This window comes from Chrysemys picta, chromosome 7 (assembly GCF_011386835.1).
Source record: "Chrysemys picta bellii isolate R12L10 chromosome 7, ASM1138683v2, whole genome shotgun sequence".
Lineage (NCBI taxonomy): Eukaryota > Metazoa > Chordata > Testudines > Emydidae > Chrysemys > Chrysemys picta.
Genome location: NC_088797.1, coordinates 107,799,375 through 107,816,930, shown reverse-complemented (window position 1 = coordinate 107,816,930; position 17,556 = coordinate 107,799,375). Strand labels below are relative to the sequence as shown.

Here is a 17,556-nt window from a genome sequence, read left to right as displayed (position 1 = left end):
CTCATCCTCCTTCTGCATCTCTTTCTACGAATCAGGTTAATCAAATGGAAAGTTGACCATTTGTTTAAAATTCAAAAATTTAATTTAAACAAAATGTTAAAGGGACACTCAGTAGTAACACATATCTGCAAGCCTAAATCTAATAGGAAAAATTTCCAGAGAAAATTGAAATAATTTTATATATTTCCCTGTAGTGTTTGCAATCCAAACATGGCCAGTTCTGAGTACCTGGAAGTACGTGTTAAAATGTGCAGACTGCTTCATTGATTTTCATTGTTCAGAAATATTTAGCATCCCTTTTCAGTATTGTCCTTTAGTGCGTCAGTGTTCCACGAATGTTGTAGGAGCAAAGATATGGCTTGTATTTTGTTGCAGCCATACCCGCCTAACACATTGCAGGCAGCTACACTACGAAAGGTTGCTATGGTACATATGCACTTGGTTTACGCACAGCTATTTATGAACTGTCACAAGGTAAGGCAAGCTTTTGCTTGAGTTATCTTGCAGGAGTACACATCAAGAATTACTCATGTTCCTAGAAGAAAAAAATCCCAGCAGTGCAATTTACTCACTTTATTTCTGAAATTGGAATGTGAAACTAGTCTAGGTTTCAACTAGTCTTTCATCTAAGCAAGTAGTATGATCTTTTGGTGTTTCTCTGATCATTTGATATAAATAACACTGGTCTACAATTTTTGAGAAGTCGTCTGCTTCAGAGATAAAATGTGCTATTTATATATTTTGATGTGCTGAATTCAAATATGACAATTAAAACAACTGATTAGCTACTGTTTCTAAGATATTTAAGTTTTTACATTTTATGTCTATGTATATTGTGTAGATAGAAGAGTTTTAATCATAAATTGTAAACCTAGGTCTTTTCATGTGTTTATGGTTGCTTTACATGATATTTCACCTGTCCTGTTTATGTAACACTTTAAAAATCAGCAAAAGGGTTATATAAATAAAATTTATTATGAAACAAAAGGCAAACTATTCTTTACATAGTTTAGTCCTATTCCGTGTCTACTCAGCGCTTCTTGGCTTGTCTCTTGTATTCATTAAATGGAGCATCTCTTGTCACTGTCCAGCAATAGTCTTCAAGCAATGATGGGCTCCATTTGCCCTGATAGCGTTTCTCCGTTGTTGCAATGTCCTGGTGAAATCGCTCGCCGTGCTCATCGCTCACTGCTCCGCAGTTGGGTGGAAAAAAATCTAGATGAGAGTGCAAAAAAATGAATCTTTTGCAACCAAGGCTTTTGTATGCCTTGAGGAGGTTTTCCACCAAGGTTGTCTGCCTTGTTGTTTCGGAGAAAATTTATTGCCACTAATGGAAGGCTTTCCATGCTGTCTTTTCCTTGCCACGCAGTGCATGGTCAAATGCATCATCTCGAAGAAGTTCACGAATCTGAGGACCAACAAAGACACCTTCCTTTATCTTAGCTTCACTTAACCTTGGAAATTTTCCACGGAGGTATTTGAAAGCTGCTTGTGTTTTGTCAATGGCCTTGACAAAGTTCTTCATCAGACCCAGCTTGATGTGTAAGGGTGGTAACAAAATCTTCGTTGATTCAACAAGTGGTGGATGCTGAACACTTTTCCTCTCAGGCTCCAATGACTGTCAGAGTGGCCAATCTTTCTTGATGTAGTTGGAATCTCTTTCACGACTATCCCATTCGCAGAGAAAACAGCAGTACTTTGTGTACCAGTCTGCAGACCAAGCAAGAAAGCAACAACCTTCAAATCGCCACAAAGCTACCACTGATGTTGGTCATAGTTTATGCACCTCAAAAGTTGTTTCATGTTGTCATAGGTTTCCTTCATATGGACTGTATGACCAACTGGAATTGATGGCAAAACATTGCCATTATGCAGTAAAACAGCTTTAAGACTCGTCTTCGATGAATCAATGAACAGGCTCCACTCATCTGGATCGTGAACGATGTTGAGGGCTGCCATCACACCATCGATGTTGTTGCAGGCTACAAGATCACCTTCCATGAAGAAGAATGGGACAAGATCCTTTTGACGGTCACGGAACATGGAAACCCTAACATCAACTGCCAGGAGATTCCACTGCTGTAGTCTGGAGCCCAACAGCTCTGCCTTACTCTTGGGTAGTTGCAAATCCCTGACAAGTTCATTCAGTTCACCTTGTGTTAGGAGGTGTGGTTCAGAGGAGGAGGATGGGAGAAAATGTGGGTCCTGTGACATTGATGGTTCAGGATCAGAAGTTTCATCCTCTTCCTCTTCCTCGTCTGACTCAAGTGAGAGTGATTCTGGTGCATCAGGAACCGGCAGTCCTTCTCCGTGGGGTACTGGGCGTATAGCTGATGGAATGTTTGGATAATGCACAGTCCACTTTTTCTTCTTTGACACACCTTTCCCAACTGGAGGCACCATGCAGAAGTAACAATTGCTGGTATGATCTGTTGGCTCTCTCCAAATCATTGGCACTGCAAAAGGCATAGATTTCCTTTTCCTGTTCAACCACTGGCAAAGATTTGTTGCACAAGTGTTGCAGCATATGTGTGGGGCCCACCTCTTGTCCTGATCTCCAATTTTGCAGCCAAAATAAAGGTGATAGGCTTTCTTAACCATAGTGGTTATACTGCGCTTTTGTGATGCAAAAGTCACTTCACCACAAACATAGCAGAAGTTATCTGCACTGTTCACACAAGTATGAGGCATCTCTGCTCACTTTGGCTAAACAGAAATGTGTCCCTTTGCAAAATCAAACACTGACAAATAAGAGAGCATGACACTGTATGATTTCTAGAGCTGATATAGGGCAATGTGTTCAGCAGAGTGATGTAAGCTTCGTTATGATTGCATCATCCATGACTTCTAGGAATAACATGATGTAATTCATATTGTGTATGATGCAATACCAGCTTCAGATTGCATCATTCATTGTTTTGCCTAAAAAGCAAGTACTGTCCAAACCCAGTCATAGATTTATTCATAGATCCAGTCAAAGATGTATTTTAGTCATTTCTGGTTTAAATTGAGATCCCTTCCCTTTATAACTCACTTCTCCTCCGCCATTCCCAAGTCAAGGGTCGTATATACTGACCCAATAGCATATCTTGAAAACTAGAGCCAATCAACAATTTAAAGCATCATTTTCATTCTCAGTGACCCAGAATTAGTAAAGTTTGACTACATTTATTTCAGAAGCATTTTGGCTGTAGAGCAGTGTATTCAGCTAACAAAAGCAGCTTGGAAACCCCCTCTCCACCAAAAATCACTTCAATGTAAAAGAGGGCTCCAGTTCCAGTTCTGTGTCTTATCTCTTTTTCCTTTTATTTCTAGGTGTATATTTACCTTTGTTATGGGAACAGAGTTTTTGTTGGAAAAGTCCTATTGCTCTGGGCTATACAAGGGGCCACTTCTCTGCTCTGGTTGCCATGGAGAATGATGGTTATGGCAATCGAGGTGCTGGTGCTAATTTGAACACTGATGATGATGTTACCATTACTTTTTTACCATTGGTTGACAGCGAGAGGAAATTACTGCATATTCACTTCCTTTCTGCTCAAGAGGTAAGAAGCATTTATGTGGCTGGCAACTTTTTCCACACTTATTTGTAAGTACAGGAGGTCTCTTTTTGCAGTCTGACATGTTTGAAGTTTTAAATACACTTACCCTTTTCTGATTCTGCTCTCCTCCCCATAATTTGAGAGGAGAGTGCAAAAGGATGCTTCTCACATCTTTGGAACTTGGTTTAGTTTCTTACAAGTTGAATGTAAATGTACTGTATATGTAAATACAAATGCAGTAACTCTGAAATGGACCCAGATATATCTAGAATAGGCACCCAGTTAACTAAAAATTTAAATTCAGCCCTAGATTGAGTGCAACTTATTTATTGGCCAATAGGCTCTAAGAGTTAGAGTATAATCTACATCTTTGCTTTAACTAAGCTATGCTTGTTTGCTAATACTGATAGGGAGCCACTCTAGCTAAGTGTAGAGCCACATTTGAGGATTTGGAGATGGGTCCTTGTCCACAGAAGCCAGTATGTAGAGAAAGGAGAAATAGTATATAATTTTAATTATAAAGGGAATATTACCTGGCAAGCCACAACTTTGAACCAATGTCTTCAAGAACAGAAGTTTGGAGCAGAGTATTACTAGAATTGTAAGGATTGCCTTGTGATTTACAAGCGCTTTGTAAGAACTCATCAGCTTTAGAATTGTCTGCTATTTCTGTACAGTAGGTAACATACAAATATTTGCACTGTAAGGTTTATTTTTAAATGGATTTTTGAAAGATGAGGAGGGAGAGGGAAAACTGGCAAGTATGATTGAGTATAAGAACTAATGTAACAATTAAAATTTTTTTGTAAAACCTGAGTGCGCACAGATTAAACTCTCAAATAGAAGCCAAAAAACCCCTAATAAATATTATGAAATGTTATGTCCCACTAACGGTATTTAAATAGAGTAGTGGTACTACTTTAGCTCAGATGTCACAATATACCACAGGTTGTTTCCTTAAAGTTGTCAGCAAGCTTGAAATCTTCATCCTGAGTCTGTTTTCTGTCCCCTAAGATAGGTAATGAGGAGCAGCAAGAAAAGCTGCTCAGAGAATGGCTAGACTGCTGTGTGACAGAGGGTGGAGTCCTTGTTGCTATGCAGAAAAGCTCTCGTCGCCGCAATCATCCCCTGGTCACACAAATGGTAGAGAAGTGGCTTGACCGTTACCGACAGATTCGCCCTTGTACATCCCTTTCTGATGGTGAGGAAGATGAAGACGATGATGATGAATGATGAAATAAAAATAAAGTATCAATGCATAGTGTCTGATGACCCCAAAGTTAGAGTCGTGCTCTAGCAGTTTGTTATGGATTGACTTAAATCTAGCAGAAGCATGCTGAAAGGATTTTACTTACCAGCATGGGGAGAGTATAGAGGTTCATCTGCTGTGTGAAGAGAGCTAAATTGGTTGGACTACAGTTTGTAAAAACAAAAACAAAAAACTAATTTTATTATCAAGACAAAACATTTGTTTCTTTCCAGTTGCAAATCTGTCTATAAATGTATCGCATGTGGTTGTGTAAGAAGTTGTGTAATAGGAAAAAAGTATACCAGCATCTTAATTATTGAGAAGAAATTTCTTTCAAATAAGGGCACTTACAAAAGCACATGTTAGATGGATATTTGTTCCTTTTGAGATTTACTTTTACAGTAGAACTTGTATTCTACATCACTCTTCAAATATTCTGACACATTTTCTTGAAAGGCCATTTTGTGAGATCTCACTAGTGCCCAGGTCAGATGGTGAGGCTTATTTTTTTGTTTGCACAAACTATCCAGAGCAAGTCAGAAGTACAAAGTTCATTATTTTATTAATATTTTAGTTACTGTTGTGCCCATTATAATAAAATCAAATCTTTAAGGAACAAACTGTGGAAGAAGAGCTACATTTTTCATTGAGTGAACTTATATTTTGTTTTCTGAAAAAGTCCTTTCTGCTCTCCATTAATATTTCACCTTGTAACATTTAATACTTTCTTCAGTATGCTTGAAATATTTATTTAGAAAAGTGACCTAAAATGTTATGCCAGAGATTACATACTAAACAATTGCGTGGAGTTGCCAACTCAAGTGTGATTTGAGAATTTCATATTGTCCAAACCGAGTCTTGCTGTGATATGTACAGTGTATCATTTTATCATTGAGTCTTTCGCCCTAGTTAAACATTGCAAGTGAAAACTACCTTTTACTAGGGGCACTCCTTGATCATTAGTGAGAACTCTTGGCAATTTAGAATGAAGTTTGTTTTTTTTTAATTAAAAGTGGCTTTTTAAAAAAAGCACTGTATAATATATTTCTCTATGTAAACCTGGGAATTTCTTGCATGTTGACTTTTGTGGCCATACTTAATATGTAAGGTTCATAAAAGTCTAAGTCCAGAGTATATTCATCAGTAGAAATTTTATTATATGTGATAACTTCAGCCATGCAATTCGTAATGGCTAAAGTTTATCTTAAAACAACCTTGCTTAGAAACACTGAAGGTTAATGCCAGTTTTTTACATATACAATGCAATTCAGATCTTCTTTAATAAGCACTTTGAAAACTATTGATAGTGTGTGTGCGCGTGTGGCTGGTGGATAGGGAACTTTGCAGTAGATGACCTAGAATTTCAAAAGAAGACCCATAAAGTGCATATTTTTGTGTAGTTTAAGGCTATGGAAACACTAAAGAACTTGCTGCTTTTTCTTCCAAATGCTGCTTTAGATGGTATTGAAATGTGCACAACTCCTAGATAATCTTGGTGACAAAACACCAAAAATATAGAACTAATGAAGTGCTGTATTAAGTTAAAAATTTTTTCCCTCTCAGATTCCATTGACATTTATTATGAAATGTGTCTTCACACTTTTGGCCATTTAGGTCTCCTTCGATTGGTGCATGCATAGATTTTCAGGTAAAAGAATGCATGTTTCTTTGCAGTATATGTATGAATTACCTGAGTGAAAATAGAAGAATCACAGATAGTGAACAGGTTCTACCTTAACATACAATCTTGATTTCAGTTTGTTTTCTAAATGCAGTAGTCGGGTAGATTGATACCTTGTCCTCATTCTTCAACCATGATGATGTTACCCTACAGTGAAATCCATGTGTACCATGACCAATGAGTAACTTAAGTTAAGAGCTCATGTATTCATTTCAGTATGCTATATGAATGGTGTTGACAAACAGCAGATAACACTTTGCTTCATTGACATATCTTCCCCCAGATGACACACAGTTACTGCAAGTCATAAGAAGATTCAAATACCTTCCTTGTGAAATAATTTTTAACTTTTATTCATTATTCTGCCATTCTCAACCAAATTGTTGCAAAAGCAAGCCTTGTCTTGCCTCCAACAATATGGGTGGACTGTAACCAAATTTGAGTTCCTTTGAAGAAATGAACATCCTTTCATTTTTAAAGAGATTTAATGTCAGTTTACTATACAGGCAATTACAGCTTTTAATTTTAAAAAGCAAACCAAACCCCACACTGTCTAATATCTATGCCCCACTTTTCTTACAAATTGACACCCCTCATACTTTTTGTAGAGTTTTATTAACCATTACTGCTTTCTTCTAATCTATAAAATGACAGGTTCAGGCTAACAAGCCTCACTGTGTTTTCAAAATTAAGTGAGACTTTTTAAACAAAAATCCCTAGTTAAATGAGTTGGGGTTTATCTGTTGACAGTGCACCTCACCCACTACGGTAGATGAAGGTGTAAGCAATTGTCCTTTTCCCAGCACGGTAGCCAGTGTACATTAAATCTCCCCCTTTGACATACTTGAAGGTTTATGAACATATATGTGCAGTTGGTGGGTAAGTCCTATATTGACCCAGTCTATATTAAATTTACCACTTGGCTTTTTACTGTTGAATGCTTACATAGCCCAGTACTTGGTTTTTCATTTCAAACTCTTGCCCCCCTCTGCATCTGGGAATTGTCTTGGACTGTTCATGAATTCCTTACTAGAATTTAATTCCTGGGTCACTTTTGTTAAACCAGGGCATGCTGAAATCATCCAGAGTGCTGCTACAGCATAGCTTTTAACCAGCATTATTAGAATGTTTCATACTCCCTTAGCAAAGCAGTATTGCTGTTCATTTTGAAGAATGCAGAATTCTTGTTGTGTTGCTTAATTAACTGCTTAAGGAGAAGTAACTTCTGTGAGCTTTACTGTATGAAGTGGTGACACTTTTTTTTTTAAATGCCAGTTTTATCAGCACAGTCACATTTTTGTTACTTGTATGAACTGCTTCATGTTATCCTTGATTGATGGAAGCGCCCCCAGCCTTCCTTGTATTAGTACAAAAGCAGCAGTAAATTGGTTTGTCAGTAAAGCAAAAGGCACAAAACTTGAGCAGCAGCTATCTGGCATACATTTCTCTCCCCTCCCCTTGTATACTAACTTTTCAGTCTGAAAAAACTTGAGGCATACTACAGTCACCTTGCTTTGGACCCAGTAATATGTCAAGTCAGGCTGGATTCACATTCTCCCCAACTCCATATGACCACCTCCTTGCATATTTTGTTGGTGTTTGTACTACAGACAGTTGAATCCCTCTGTACTGGTCACAACCCCAGAAGTACAGTGTTGTTTTTAAACTGAAGCCTGTTACTATGATACTTTGTAACACTTGGATTTTTTAAATTCATTTTTAGTTCTTGTTGAACTGCAAAACTTAATTGGAAGCTATCGTCTAAGTTTGGTATGATTTGCATCTAGTCTTATTTTTATAAGTACTGGATGAAAGTCTACAGCATCTGCCATTCTCTGAAAGGTTTGTGCCAGGACTCTTATTTTCCTGATTCAAAATCCACTGCTGGCAATGGATGCACTAGGAACCACTGGCACAAATTATTCTGTTTCCTAGAACAGTATTTACACCCATCTGAAATGCAACTGCTTATTTTAAAAAATGACAGTACCAACAAGTTATTTTTAAAATAGTCACTTTAAATCTTGACAACATGAATTAAATGTTTTATCTTCATTTTCATGTTTCCCAAATGTCCTCTCTCTAACTAACCTGTTTTATTCTCCTGGTTTCTCTATGCTGGTGTTTATGGATAATCAGTCATACTTGCTATGTTAGATCATTGACAAAAGGATAGTCACACAGCTATGAAATGTGACCTCTTTGTAACATGTTTGAAGCTGGTAAATAGCTTTCCATTTAATTTAAAACAAACAAATACAGTTTTGTAACTAGAAACTTCTTGGTTTCAGTTGGTTTTTTCCCTATGTCCAGTTATTTGCCCCATCTATTCAAGTGGATGTTGGCATTAATACAAGGATGGACCCTCCGTGCAGTGAAGTTTGAAGCTGCTAGTGCTCAGACTTAGCAAGTTTCTGGAGAATCAAGTTTAACATTTTCTCTGTCTAGTGTAGATAAGTGTTAACACTTATTAAAAGGTTGTACAGCCAAGGGCTAGCTCCTTCCCAAAGCACTATGTTCACAAGGGTGAGTTTCTTTGATATGTAGGGTAAATGAAAGTTGCACAGAATTTAAATATTAGCAAGGTATGTATCCAAAATGCATTTTTCTGAGAAGTAAAAAATCATGGGGCAGAAGGTAACACAGGCGAGTTTTTCTAAAACTGAACTGACTAAGGAATCAGCAAGGTTAAATTGAGTTTCTCCAGAATTTCTAAATTATAAATATCTACATGTGGAATAGAAACCTCAGGGCAGATCCTCAACTGGTGTAAATTGTCATAGAGCTGTGACAACTTATAGCAGGTGAAGATCTGCCCTACCTCACTGTGAGTTGGGCAGCCATGAGGTCTGTTTAAGAGGTGGGTACTAATGCTGTTCTGATCATTTATAACTTACTTTATATTCTCAAAGGGTTTCTATTTTTAAGCATATTAAAATTGCATTGAGGGCTCTACATTTCAGAAATTATAGAAATTTTATCACTTTTTATTGAAAACTGCACTGAACGCTAAATGTCCACTTTCACAATAAACAAATACAATAACGGTAACACACTAAAACAAAACATACTTCTGATAGCCATTGTTCTTTCTGTTTGGGACAGTTTAAGATTTTTTTTTTTGTCACAGAAACAGGAATGTAACCCCCCCCCCCCATACAAAGGCTCAAAACAGGCCATCTTTTTAAACAAAAAGGCGATGATTCACAAAAGACTATGAATATAACATGTAACTAGTTGATACAAATCTAATAGGATTTGTTAAAATCAGTCACATCTAATAACACATTTTGAAGTGTCCTTGTATAAAATATCATGTGAAGAAAAGAAGACTCTTATCAATGTCTAAAAAAGTGGGTTTTGTTCATACAGTCTGACAAGTTACCATAAAAAGTGTTTCCTGAGACATACGGAAATGCAACATTATTCTTCTTGAACCCTTTCCAGCTCAAGACGTTTGCACTCGATAAAATAGCTGCAGATTTAAAACTGAGAAAATATATTTGAGTACAAATAGTGTGAGAAACTTACTACTTTTTTTTTTTTTTTTTTTTTTTGCATCCCTGGGGGGGCATAACTGAATTTACAGCTACTTTATTCAGTGTGTCGGTCAGATGAGAGAAACATTTCTACTTCCATGTTTTAGGAGGGGAGCTATTTAACTGACACCTTTTTTTCCACATCCTAACCTTCCTGGCCTGAATGGCTATAATTAAAACTTTATTAAGAGAACTTTCAGTATATATTACTGGCCAGTTAGGACTGCACCACGACACTTTTTTCTCATCTCTAAGCCAGTATTTTCTCCTCCTGTAAAAAGAGGTAACCAGACAAGTGAATAAAGAAGGGGCTGCTTCCACATGATGGTTTCCTCTTAAATTTCTTATGTTAACTCTTTCAGGTTTGCTTGATGCAACACTGTAAATACAGGTGAATAGGCCCTGCTATTCCCAAGGGCTGAGAAGGGGAAATCTATTTTATTCTTGTGATTGATGCACAGATGAAGGAAACTTAACACACAGTAACCGAAGCTGATCATTAATGTATATCATCCTAGTTGTCAGTACTTCAGTAAAGCAGGTGACTTCTTCAGGGTTTCTCCTCAGTCTTGACTGCTATCGCATTGTAGTTAACACTGGAACATCAATGATGCATCTGTCCAAAATCAACATTACAAATTTTGTATCAAATTCCTTTTTTAGTTCCTGTATAACTTTTTTTTTTCCAATGTCTCTTGGTCCCAAGTTTATTGAATAATTTTTAAATTAGCTGCTATTGCTCATTAGGGTGCTCCCTGTTGTCCCCATGTTTTGTGGGCTGGTTAGGAGATGGAGCTTGAGAAGGGTGTGCCACTGTTGGAAGATTGTGGGTAACGGGAATGCCTCCAGGTATGATGCCCTCCATTGCTGCTGGAATCCCCCCAGGTGCGACACTGACCATGCCAGGTGGATATCTAGGAAGAAACAGGTAATGATACCAATAGGCAAAAATACTGTAGAAAGACATGTATTAAGGAATAACCCGAACAAATTACCTGTGTAGTGGTGTCTATAATTCACCAAAACAGGCAGCAAGGTGTAACTATTTTAACACCTAAGACATTTAAAAAAAACAAAACAAACCTACTGTTTGCTCAAAAGCTTAAAGTTGAACTAATTTTTAAAGTAAAATAGTCCAGCTAGGGCTGTGCACATTTATTTTCCACATCACTTCAAGGGAGCTATGATCAGACAGGGAGAAACAAACTGCAGCTGGTGTAGTCTCTATCCACTGGTGTAGTGATAGTAACAGTCATGCCAATACGCCTTCACCCCATAGACTAATCACATACCTCCACATCAAGATTTTTTTGAAGCAATAACATTGCAGTAGCCCTTGACACAAAACTACTTAAATGATAAATTTATAAGGAAATGGAATGAGGCTTTAGCCTTTATACAGAACCTGAAAGCCCTTCAGTAGATACACTAGTGGCCACTAGGCGCTGATGTGAAAAGATCCCTGAATATGGACTCGTGTGATTTACAGCCATACCTTGTAACTGATGAAGACTTTAATGGGTGAAGAAGAGCACTTCCTCTATTATAAAAAAAATCCACTAGCGTGAGGGGGTGAAAAAGTAGGAGGAAAATGCTTTCAGCATTTGTTGTTACCGAAGTGTTTATATAAATGTTATTTTGAACTTTATTTAGGGTATTATTCCATGTTTAATCTCTTCTAGTGTAGAGAAGGAGATCAGTCTCTAAACAGCACTACCATTGTAACCTAAGGGACAATTCCCATGCCCAGCTAGCAGGAAGTAAGGCAAGAACTGAAAAACTTCTATTTGAATTGGGTAAAACTGTTGGGGTGGGGAAATAAATGTATTGAATATTTAAAATGCAACCAAGGCTTCCTTCACCATCAGGTATCATACTTCACTACCCTTTTTTGTCTTGCCTCGTGCCAGCCAGTTAGTTGCAATCCTTTAAAGATAAAGGCCCCGATGTGCTTAATTTTGCATATTGTTAGCGCACAGGCTTTATGCATTATTTTTTTAAATTAACTCATAGTTGCTCAAGCTGAGCTTTCCTATTGACACCACAACCACCCCATTATGTTTTTTCAGCTGTCTTAACCATAGAAATCAGCTTCTCACTTAGGAAGGATCTGAACACATCTACTGGCCTCGTGTTAATTTATTGCCTGAGATACATTTTATGGTACAAGAATGTAGCCTGGCAGCAGGTTGTATGTGAAAGTGAGCTCAATGAGGTCCCTAACTTGCACTAGTTGTGCTATATCACCGAGACACACGAAGATATTCTAACTATATTGGCATAATCTCTTCTAAAGGGAAAAACATCTGGTGGACCATTATTACCATGCAAACACTTCACTGAAGTCAGTCCTCTGAAAATGATTCTTGTAAAAGTGGACAACTAACAGTTTGAACCATGCTTATGGAGCTAAATGTTTCATGGGAAGGTAATAAGTTGAACATACAGCTTGTATTCTACTGTGGCTATGAAGTTGATATAGATGGGCTGTATACCTGTGGGACAACCAAAGGTCATGAGGACACAATTTTAGCCATAAATATTCTTAACTCTGATGAATAAAAGTCTGGTAGCAGCTTATTTTTCATGTAAGATGTGACAGGTGTAGCAAATACCTTTGAATTCAATCCTTTCCGGGGGCATGAAAGTTGGAAAAGCTTACCCTGCTTTAAAGACCCAGGAAAATATTTCAATGGCTGCATTTATAGGGAAGAGCCAAGGGATGTTAGAGGGAGGAATTTTGGGTTAGCTGACATAGGTGCTGGCAATACTTAGGAGAATTTCTGGGCTGCAGGGAGCATACTGCAGCTACACCCGGCTGGGAGAGCTACCGCGTATTGTGCTCACTGTGGGATAGCAGCTATTATGCCAGCCAGGTTCTAGAAAGTAGCAATGCACTAACCATGCCTCCTGCCAGAACCTCTCCATGCTGCCTAGAATTCCCCTCAGCTGTCTAATTAGGGCTGCTTTATGGTCTTATTTGAACTAGTGCAGTAGGGGGGCTGTCTGAGAAGCCAGGATCTAGAGCACAGTTTGTGCTCAGGCATGGGGCTAATAAATGGTGCAAAGCTAAAAGTAGGAAGGAACACAGCGAGCGATAGGGCTTGTAAGATGAGATGTATGCAGAGGGGGAATGATGCAGAACCTTGAAAGAGGACAAGGACAAATACCTTGAGCTTAGTATGAAGAAAAATGATGGGATTAAGAGGGGCAGGAGCCAATAATGCAGTCACACTCTGGCAGGGCATATGGTGATAAACACAGAGGGCAGACTGGTGGAGTTTATAGTAGACAAGATGAGATAACCAAGGCATGGATCAGAGATGGAGAGGACAGGACAGATGTTAGGGAAAGAAAGAAACGACATGATCTCACTCGAAGCCTGAGGTGGGGAGAGGTAGCAAAAGCAAAATCATGATGATTAACTTAGGTGCTGGAGGGTGGTGGCATTTTCAACCATAATAAAGAGAGGAAGAGATGTAGGTGGAGAGCAGAACCGATTCTGAGCTTGCAAAGGAAATGTGACAGCCAGGAAGAAATACAAGATGAGTCTGATGGAGAAAGATCTGTAAGTCATCAGTATGGAGGGGAGAGCTGAAACTAAGGCATCAAAAGCATGTGTAAAACTGGAGCAAGGGCCAAGCATGAAGTCCCTTCCATCAGAGGAGCAGTCACAAAGGGAAGAGTATGTTCCAGAAGGAAAGTGCACAAGAGGGGGATGCAACAGACTCTGCTGAAGTGACAACAGCTCAAAGAGACTGAGGAGGGAGAGGCAGCCATTCAGATGAAGATAATAGTAGCTTTGGTATGAAGTGGAGAGGGCAAGGGCTAAAAGAAAAGATGTGGGTAAGAAATTTCAGGAGCAGGGTTAGACTTACATGGAACTCAGAGGTGAAGGTGAGAAGGGAAGTAGATGGTTTCATCCTAATTGATGGGGGAAGAAAAGGCCATTGTCAATTATGACTTCTTAGTTCCACTGGCACAAGGATCTTGATCCTAAATTAGACCAACTGTGCTAAAAAGTTTGGTCCATGTTGGCCACATTTTCCAAGTTGTGGCTTCAAATGTTAACTTTGCTCATGAGCAAAAACAAACCAACTCACCCAACACACGCTGTGGACACACACATGTTGCATCTCATTAAAATACCTGGTATCCTGGCCTCTACTGCTACACCTGAAAAATGCGCTCATACTTTACAGTGGGCAAGCATACTCCAAAAGTGGCTGATCTACACCAATGAAAATATATTGTTAGCAATCTGTGCTGTACATCATATGTTCAGAGTACACATATCTGATTCACGGTATCTAAATGTGTTACACAATAAGCAGTGTGTGTGGTACACACTGTAAAAATGGTGTAAGTTAAACAGAGAAAGCAACAGCCTGTAAGCACAATACGTTACGCACTCTGATATGGCACATCTCAATGCAATTATGAGACGGCCCAAATGTAATGTTCTGGCTACTTTTTGATGCTAAATTCTATATTCTCCAGCAGAGTCATGACTAGTTTTGTAGATAGTCCAAATAAAATGAGTCGCTCCAGGCAACAGTGGAATCTATCCCAACATTTGTTTTGTACTGTGTATGACACCACTGTTGTCTGAACTGCCTCATTCATGCTTAATGATGAGCGTTTTGTACAGAGTTGAAAAGCAAACCATTTTACTCCTTCATTTCCTCCCCGCTTTGGTTACTGCGGCGTAAGTTAACTACACAACTGGCTATGGACATTTTAGTGACTGTTCTAATTGCCTCCCCTTTTAAAATAATACAAACATGAACAACTCTATTTTGATACTATTTTCTTGTACAATTAAGCTGTAGCCCATAATGGAATAATATACAGCCTTGGCCAAGCACTCAGTAGCAAACTGCCATTGTGATATGCAAAGCAGCTATAATAAAGGCCAGGATCTGGCCCCATATGTGGATTTTATAATCTGGCTGGGGCGGGGGGAGGGGGGGTTCCTTAGTACGTGTGCTGTGGGAGGGCCCATAGAAGCGAGGAGGATGAATGAGCTAGAATTAATCTCATTCTTCAGATACCTACTATCCACTTAAACAGGGACACTGTCAAATTGTATCTTCATAAAACACAGTAACCTTGGTTACTAAACCCAGCTTACAGGGAAACTGGAAGCACTTTAAAAGCCTCATTTACTTTCTGCTGTTTATGACATTTAATTACTTTTTTTGCATCTCTCTCAGTTTGGACAAAGAAAATTGGGAAATCAGTTTCATTTTCCAGTTCTCATTTCCTACCACCATGCTGCAGTATTCTGGTTACAAACACTGCAGGGGAATGTCTATTAATTTAAAATAAACACAGGGAGTTTTTTTTTTAAATCTTGGACTCATGGCCTCGGGTTTTGTAAGAGTTTGTTTCTATACACCTAAAACCAAGACTGCAAAACCTCCTGGAAACTGCTGGGTGCTCAGCACTGTTGAAAATCTAGGTGCCTAAATATGGATTTAAAAGTCTAGCATTAAGCCTCTTACCTCTGAAAATCTTGGCCTAAGTATGTGACCCAGCAGTATCCCAACAACATATCAGAGTACTAATGTAGAACATGATCTGCGTGTATTTCTCTCTCAAAATCCTGTGCCCATCTGAGCCTTTGCCTCAAGTCCCATCTTCCTCCCCAGATACACTCCCCTGGCACCCCCAACCGCACACTTCTGTCTTTGTGAATAAAAGGCACAGGCTGTTTCCTGTACAGTGCCTATATTTTTATTTGTAAGTATTTCTGATTGTTCCACCCCCCTGCTCGGCAAAAGCTCCACAGCTCCTTATAGAAAGTCTGGGGGATATTTTTAGTAAGAATAATGCACTGAGTCTCAAGTTTTCCATCCGCTTCTTAGGCCATGGTGATGAGCATGGTGTGAATGGCTAGATTAAACAGATTAGTTTAAGACTGCCCGAAGCCCTTTGACAGAAGTACAGAACAAATCTAGAGAGATTCTGTGTACGGGCCATTTATGGAGATGCAGCGTTAGCAGCTGCTGTGATGTCTCAATGGAATAAATGTGTAAAATAAACTAAGCTCTCTATAGAATAAGTAACTTGAGCAGTGCTGATAATTCCTGCTGAATGACTACACACGCAGTTCCTCTACCTAGTCAAAGCCACAGAGTTTTTTTTTTTTTTTTTTTAGCAACAGTTACTAGCAGCATTGTCACTGCATATGGCATTCCAGTCTGTATCAAACAGCAGTGAAAATACTTTTCTCCATCTTACCTGTATGTGGCACCATTGAGCTCTGGATGAAGTGCTTGCTGATCTATTACTGACCACGGGGCTGTTGTGACAAAGAATTCCTTGTTCACGCAGTTTCTTAGGCTTTCTGGGATGCGACCTGGAATATAGTTATTAAAGTTAAAAAAGTGTTAAGCAACTTATGGCCTTATCAAGATACAATTGAGCTACTGTTTACTGATTTCTACTGCGATTGCTAGTGTGAAGGAAAAATCACATTCCACAAACAGCGTAGAACGGTTTGGAGAACCCAGCAGTGTTTTTGGAGCCAGAATAGCAGTTCAGCATAGCAGGCTACTGTGCCTCTATTGCGGAAAAAAGAAAAGCCTGTAACTTGACTTTCTGCTGATTTCAGAGATGCATCTAGGCAACAAGCTTTGGCACAACCTAAGATAAATAACTTCCGTTGCAAGATGAAGTGTGAGAGCCAAAGTTTTGCTGTAATGTTATATATATATAATGGGCCCAATTCTTGGGTCAAGTTCAGCTGTGACTGCAGCAAGACCCACAGAGTGAGGTTTTGGGGCACAGGTGGCTTTATTTTACCCTTGTAGTCCTCTGACCTAGGGCTGGTTCCCAATTCACTTGCCAGTATAACCTCATGGCTGCCCTAGGTTACATTGGTTGGTATGCTGCCCACACCAGGTACTCCTGTGGCACAGCCTTCTTCTCTTCAATGCTGGGTGACTACGATGACTGGGTGGAATACGGCTGGCTAAGGCTCAAGCCCTCCTGGTCTCCTCAATTATGTGCTCGTGTTATCTGCTCCAAAGGCACGAGGGAAGTTGGGGGCTGGATCTCTGGCATTTCCTTTTTGCTCTATGGTGACTGTGAGGGTTTAGCTGGGACATGTAGTGCTTTATGGCTGAAGTGCCTGGAGGCCTTGGGACACCAAAGCCCTCTGACAGTCACTGCACAATTATTCTGATTTATCAGAGCATAGGACATCAAAGGTTATTTTTCTACAGTCCTGGTTTGTTGCTTTAAAAGCGGCAATGATTAAAATTACCCCTACTTACACACGGTCTGTGTCAGCCAGGCAGCCACGTGCTGCGCCGTTCATAAAGCTGCACTGTGTGTAATACCAATAACACTTATCGGCCGACAGTGCTTTACACAAAGGGAGCGAGGATCATTTCGCACAAGTCATGGAGAGGTTCATGGTTTGGTACCTTCCCCACTGGTAAAATGGGAGTAATGATGAATGCCCACTGACTTCGGTAAGAGCTGTGGGTGCTCAGCACCTGTTTCAGTTGGGCCATATATGAACTGTCCAATGTA

General features: G+C 39.2%; 2 protein-coding genes across 32 annotated transcripts in view; one reads left to right on the top strand and one right to left on the bottom strand.

Moving 5' to 3' along the window:
• The window catches only part of ZRANB1 (zinc finger RANBP2-type containing 1), an 81,308-nt gene extending 72,559 nt beyond the window's left edge, over window positions 1-8,749 (top strand). For all 3 annotated transcript variants that reach the window (XM_005305864.5, XM_065553552.1, XM_042855382.2), the window contains 2 exons: window positions 3,316-3,545; window positions 4,557-8,749. In XM_005305864.5, coding sequence (XP_005305921.1) covers window positions 3,316-3,545; window positions 4,557-4,775 — 449 coding nt within the window. In that variant the 3' untranslated portion in view covers window positions 4,776-8,749. The remainder of the gene's footprint in view (window positions 1-3,315; window positions 3,546-4,556) is intronic.
• The window catches only part of CTBP2 (C-terminal binding protein 2), a 226,210-nt gene continuing 212,015 nt past the window's right edge, over window positions 3,362-17,556 (bottom strand). For 8 of the 29 annotated variants that reach the window (XM_065553539.1, XM_065553538.1, XM_065553545.1 and 5 more), the window contains 2 exons: window positions 16,258-16,375; window positions 3,362-10,925 (listed from right to left, as the gene is read on the bottom strand). In XM_065553539.1, coding sequence (XP_065409611.1) covers window positions 10,745-10,925; window positions 16,258-16,375 — 299 coding nt within the window. In that variant the 3' untranslated portion in view covers window positions 3,362-10,744. Of the gene's footprint in view, window positions 14,243-16,257; window positions 16,376-17,556 lie in introns of all 29 variants that reach the window. The other 21 variants (XM_065553543.1, XM_065553549.1, XM_065553548.1 and 18 more) reach the window with 8 other exon arrangements.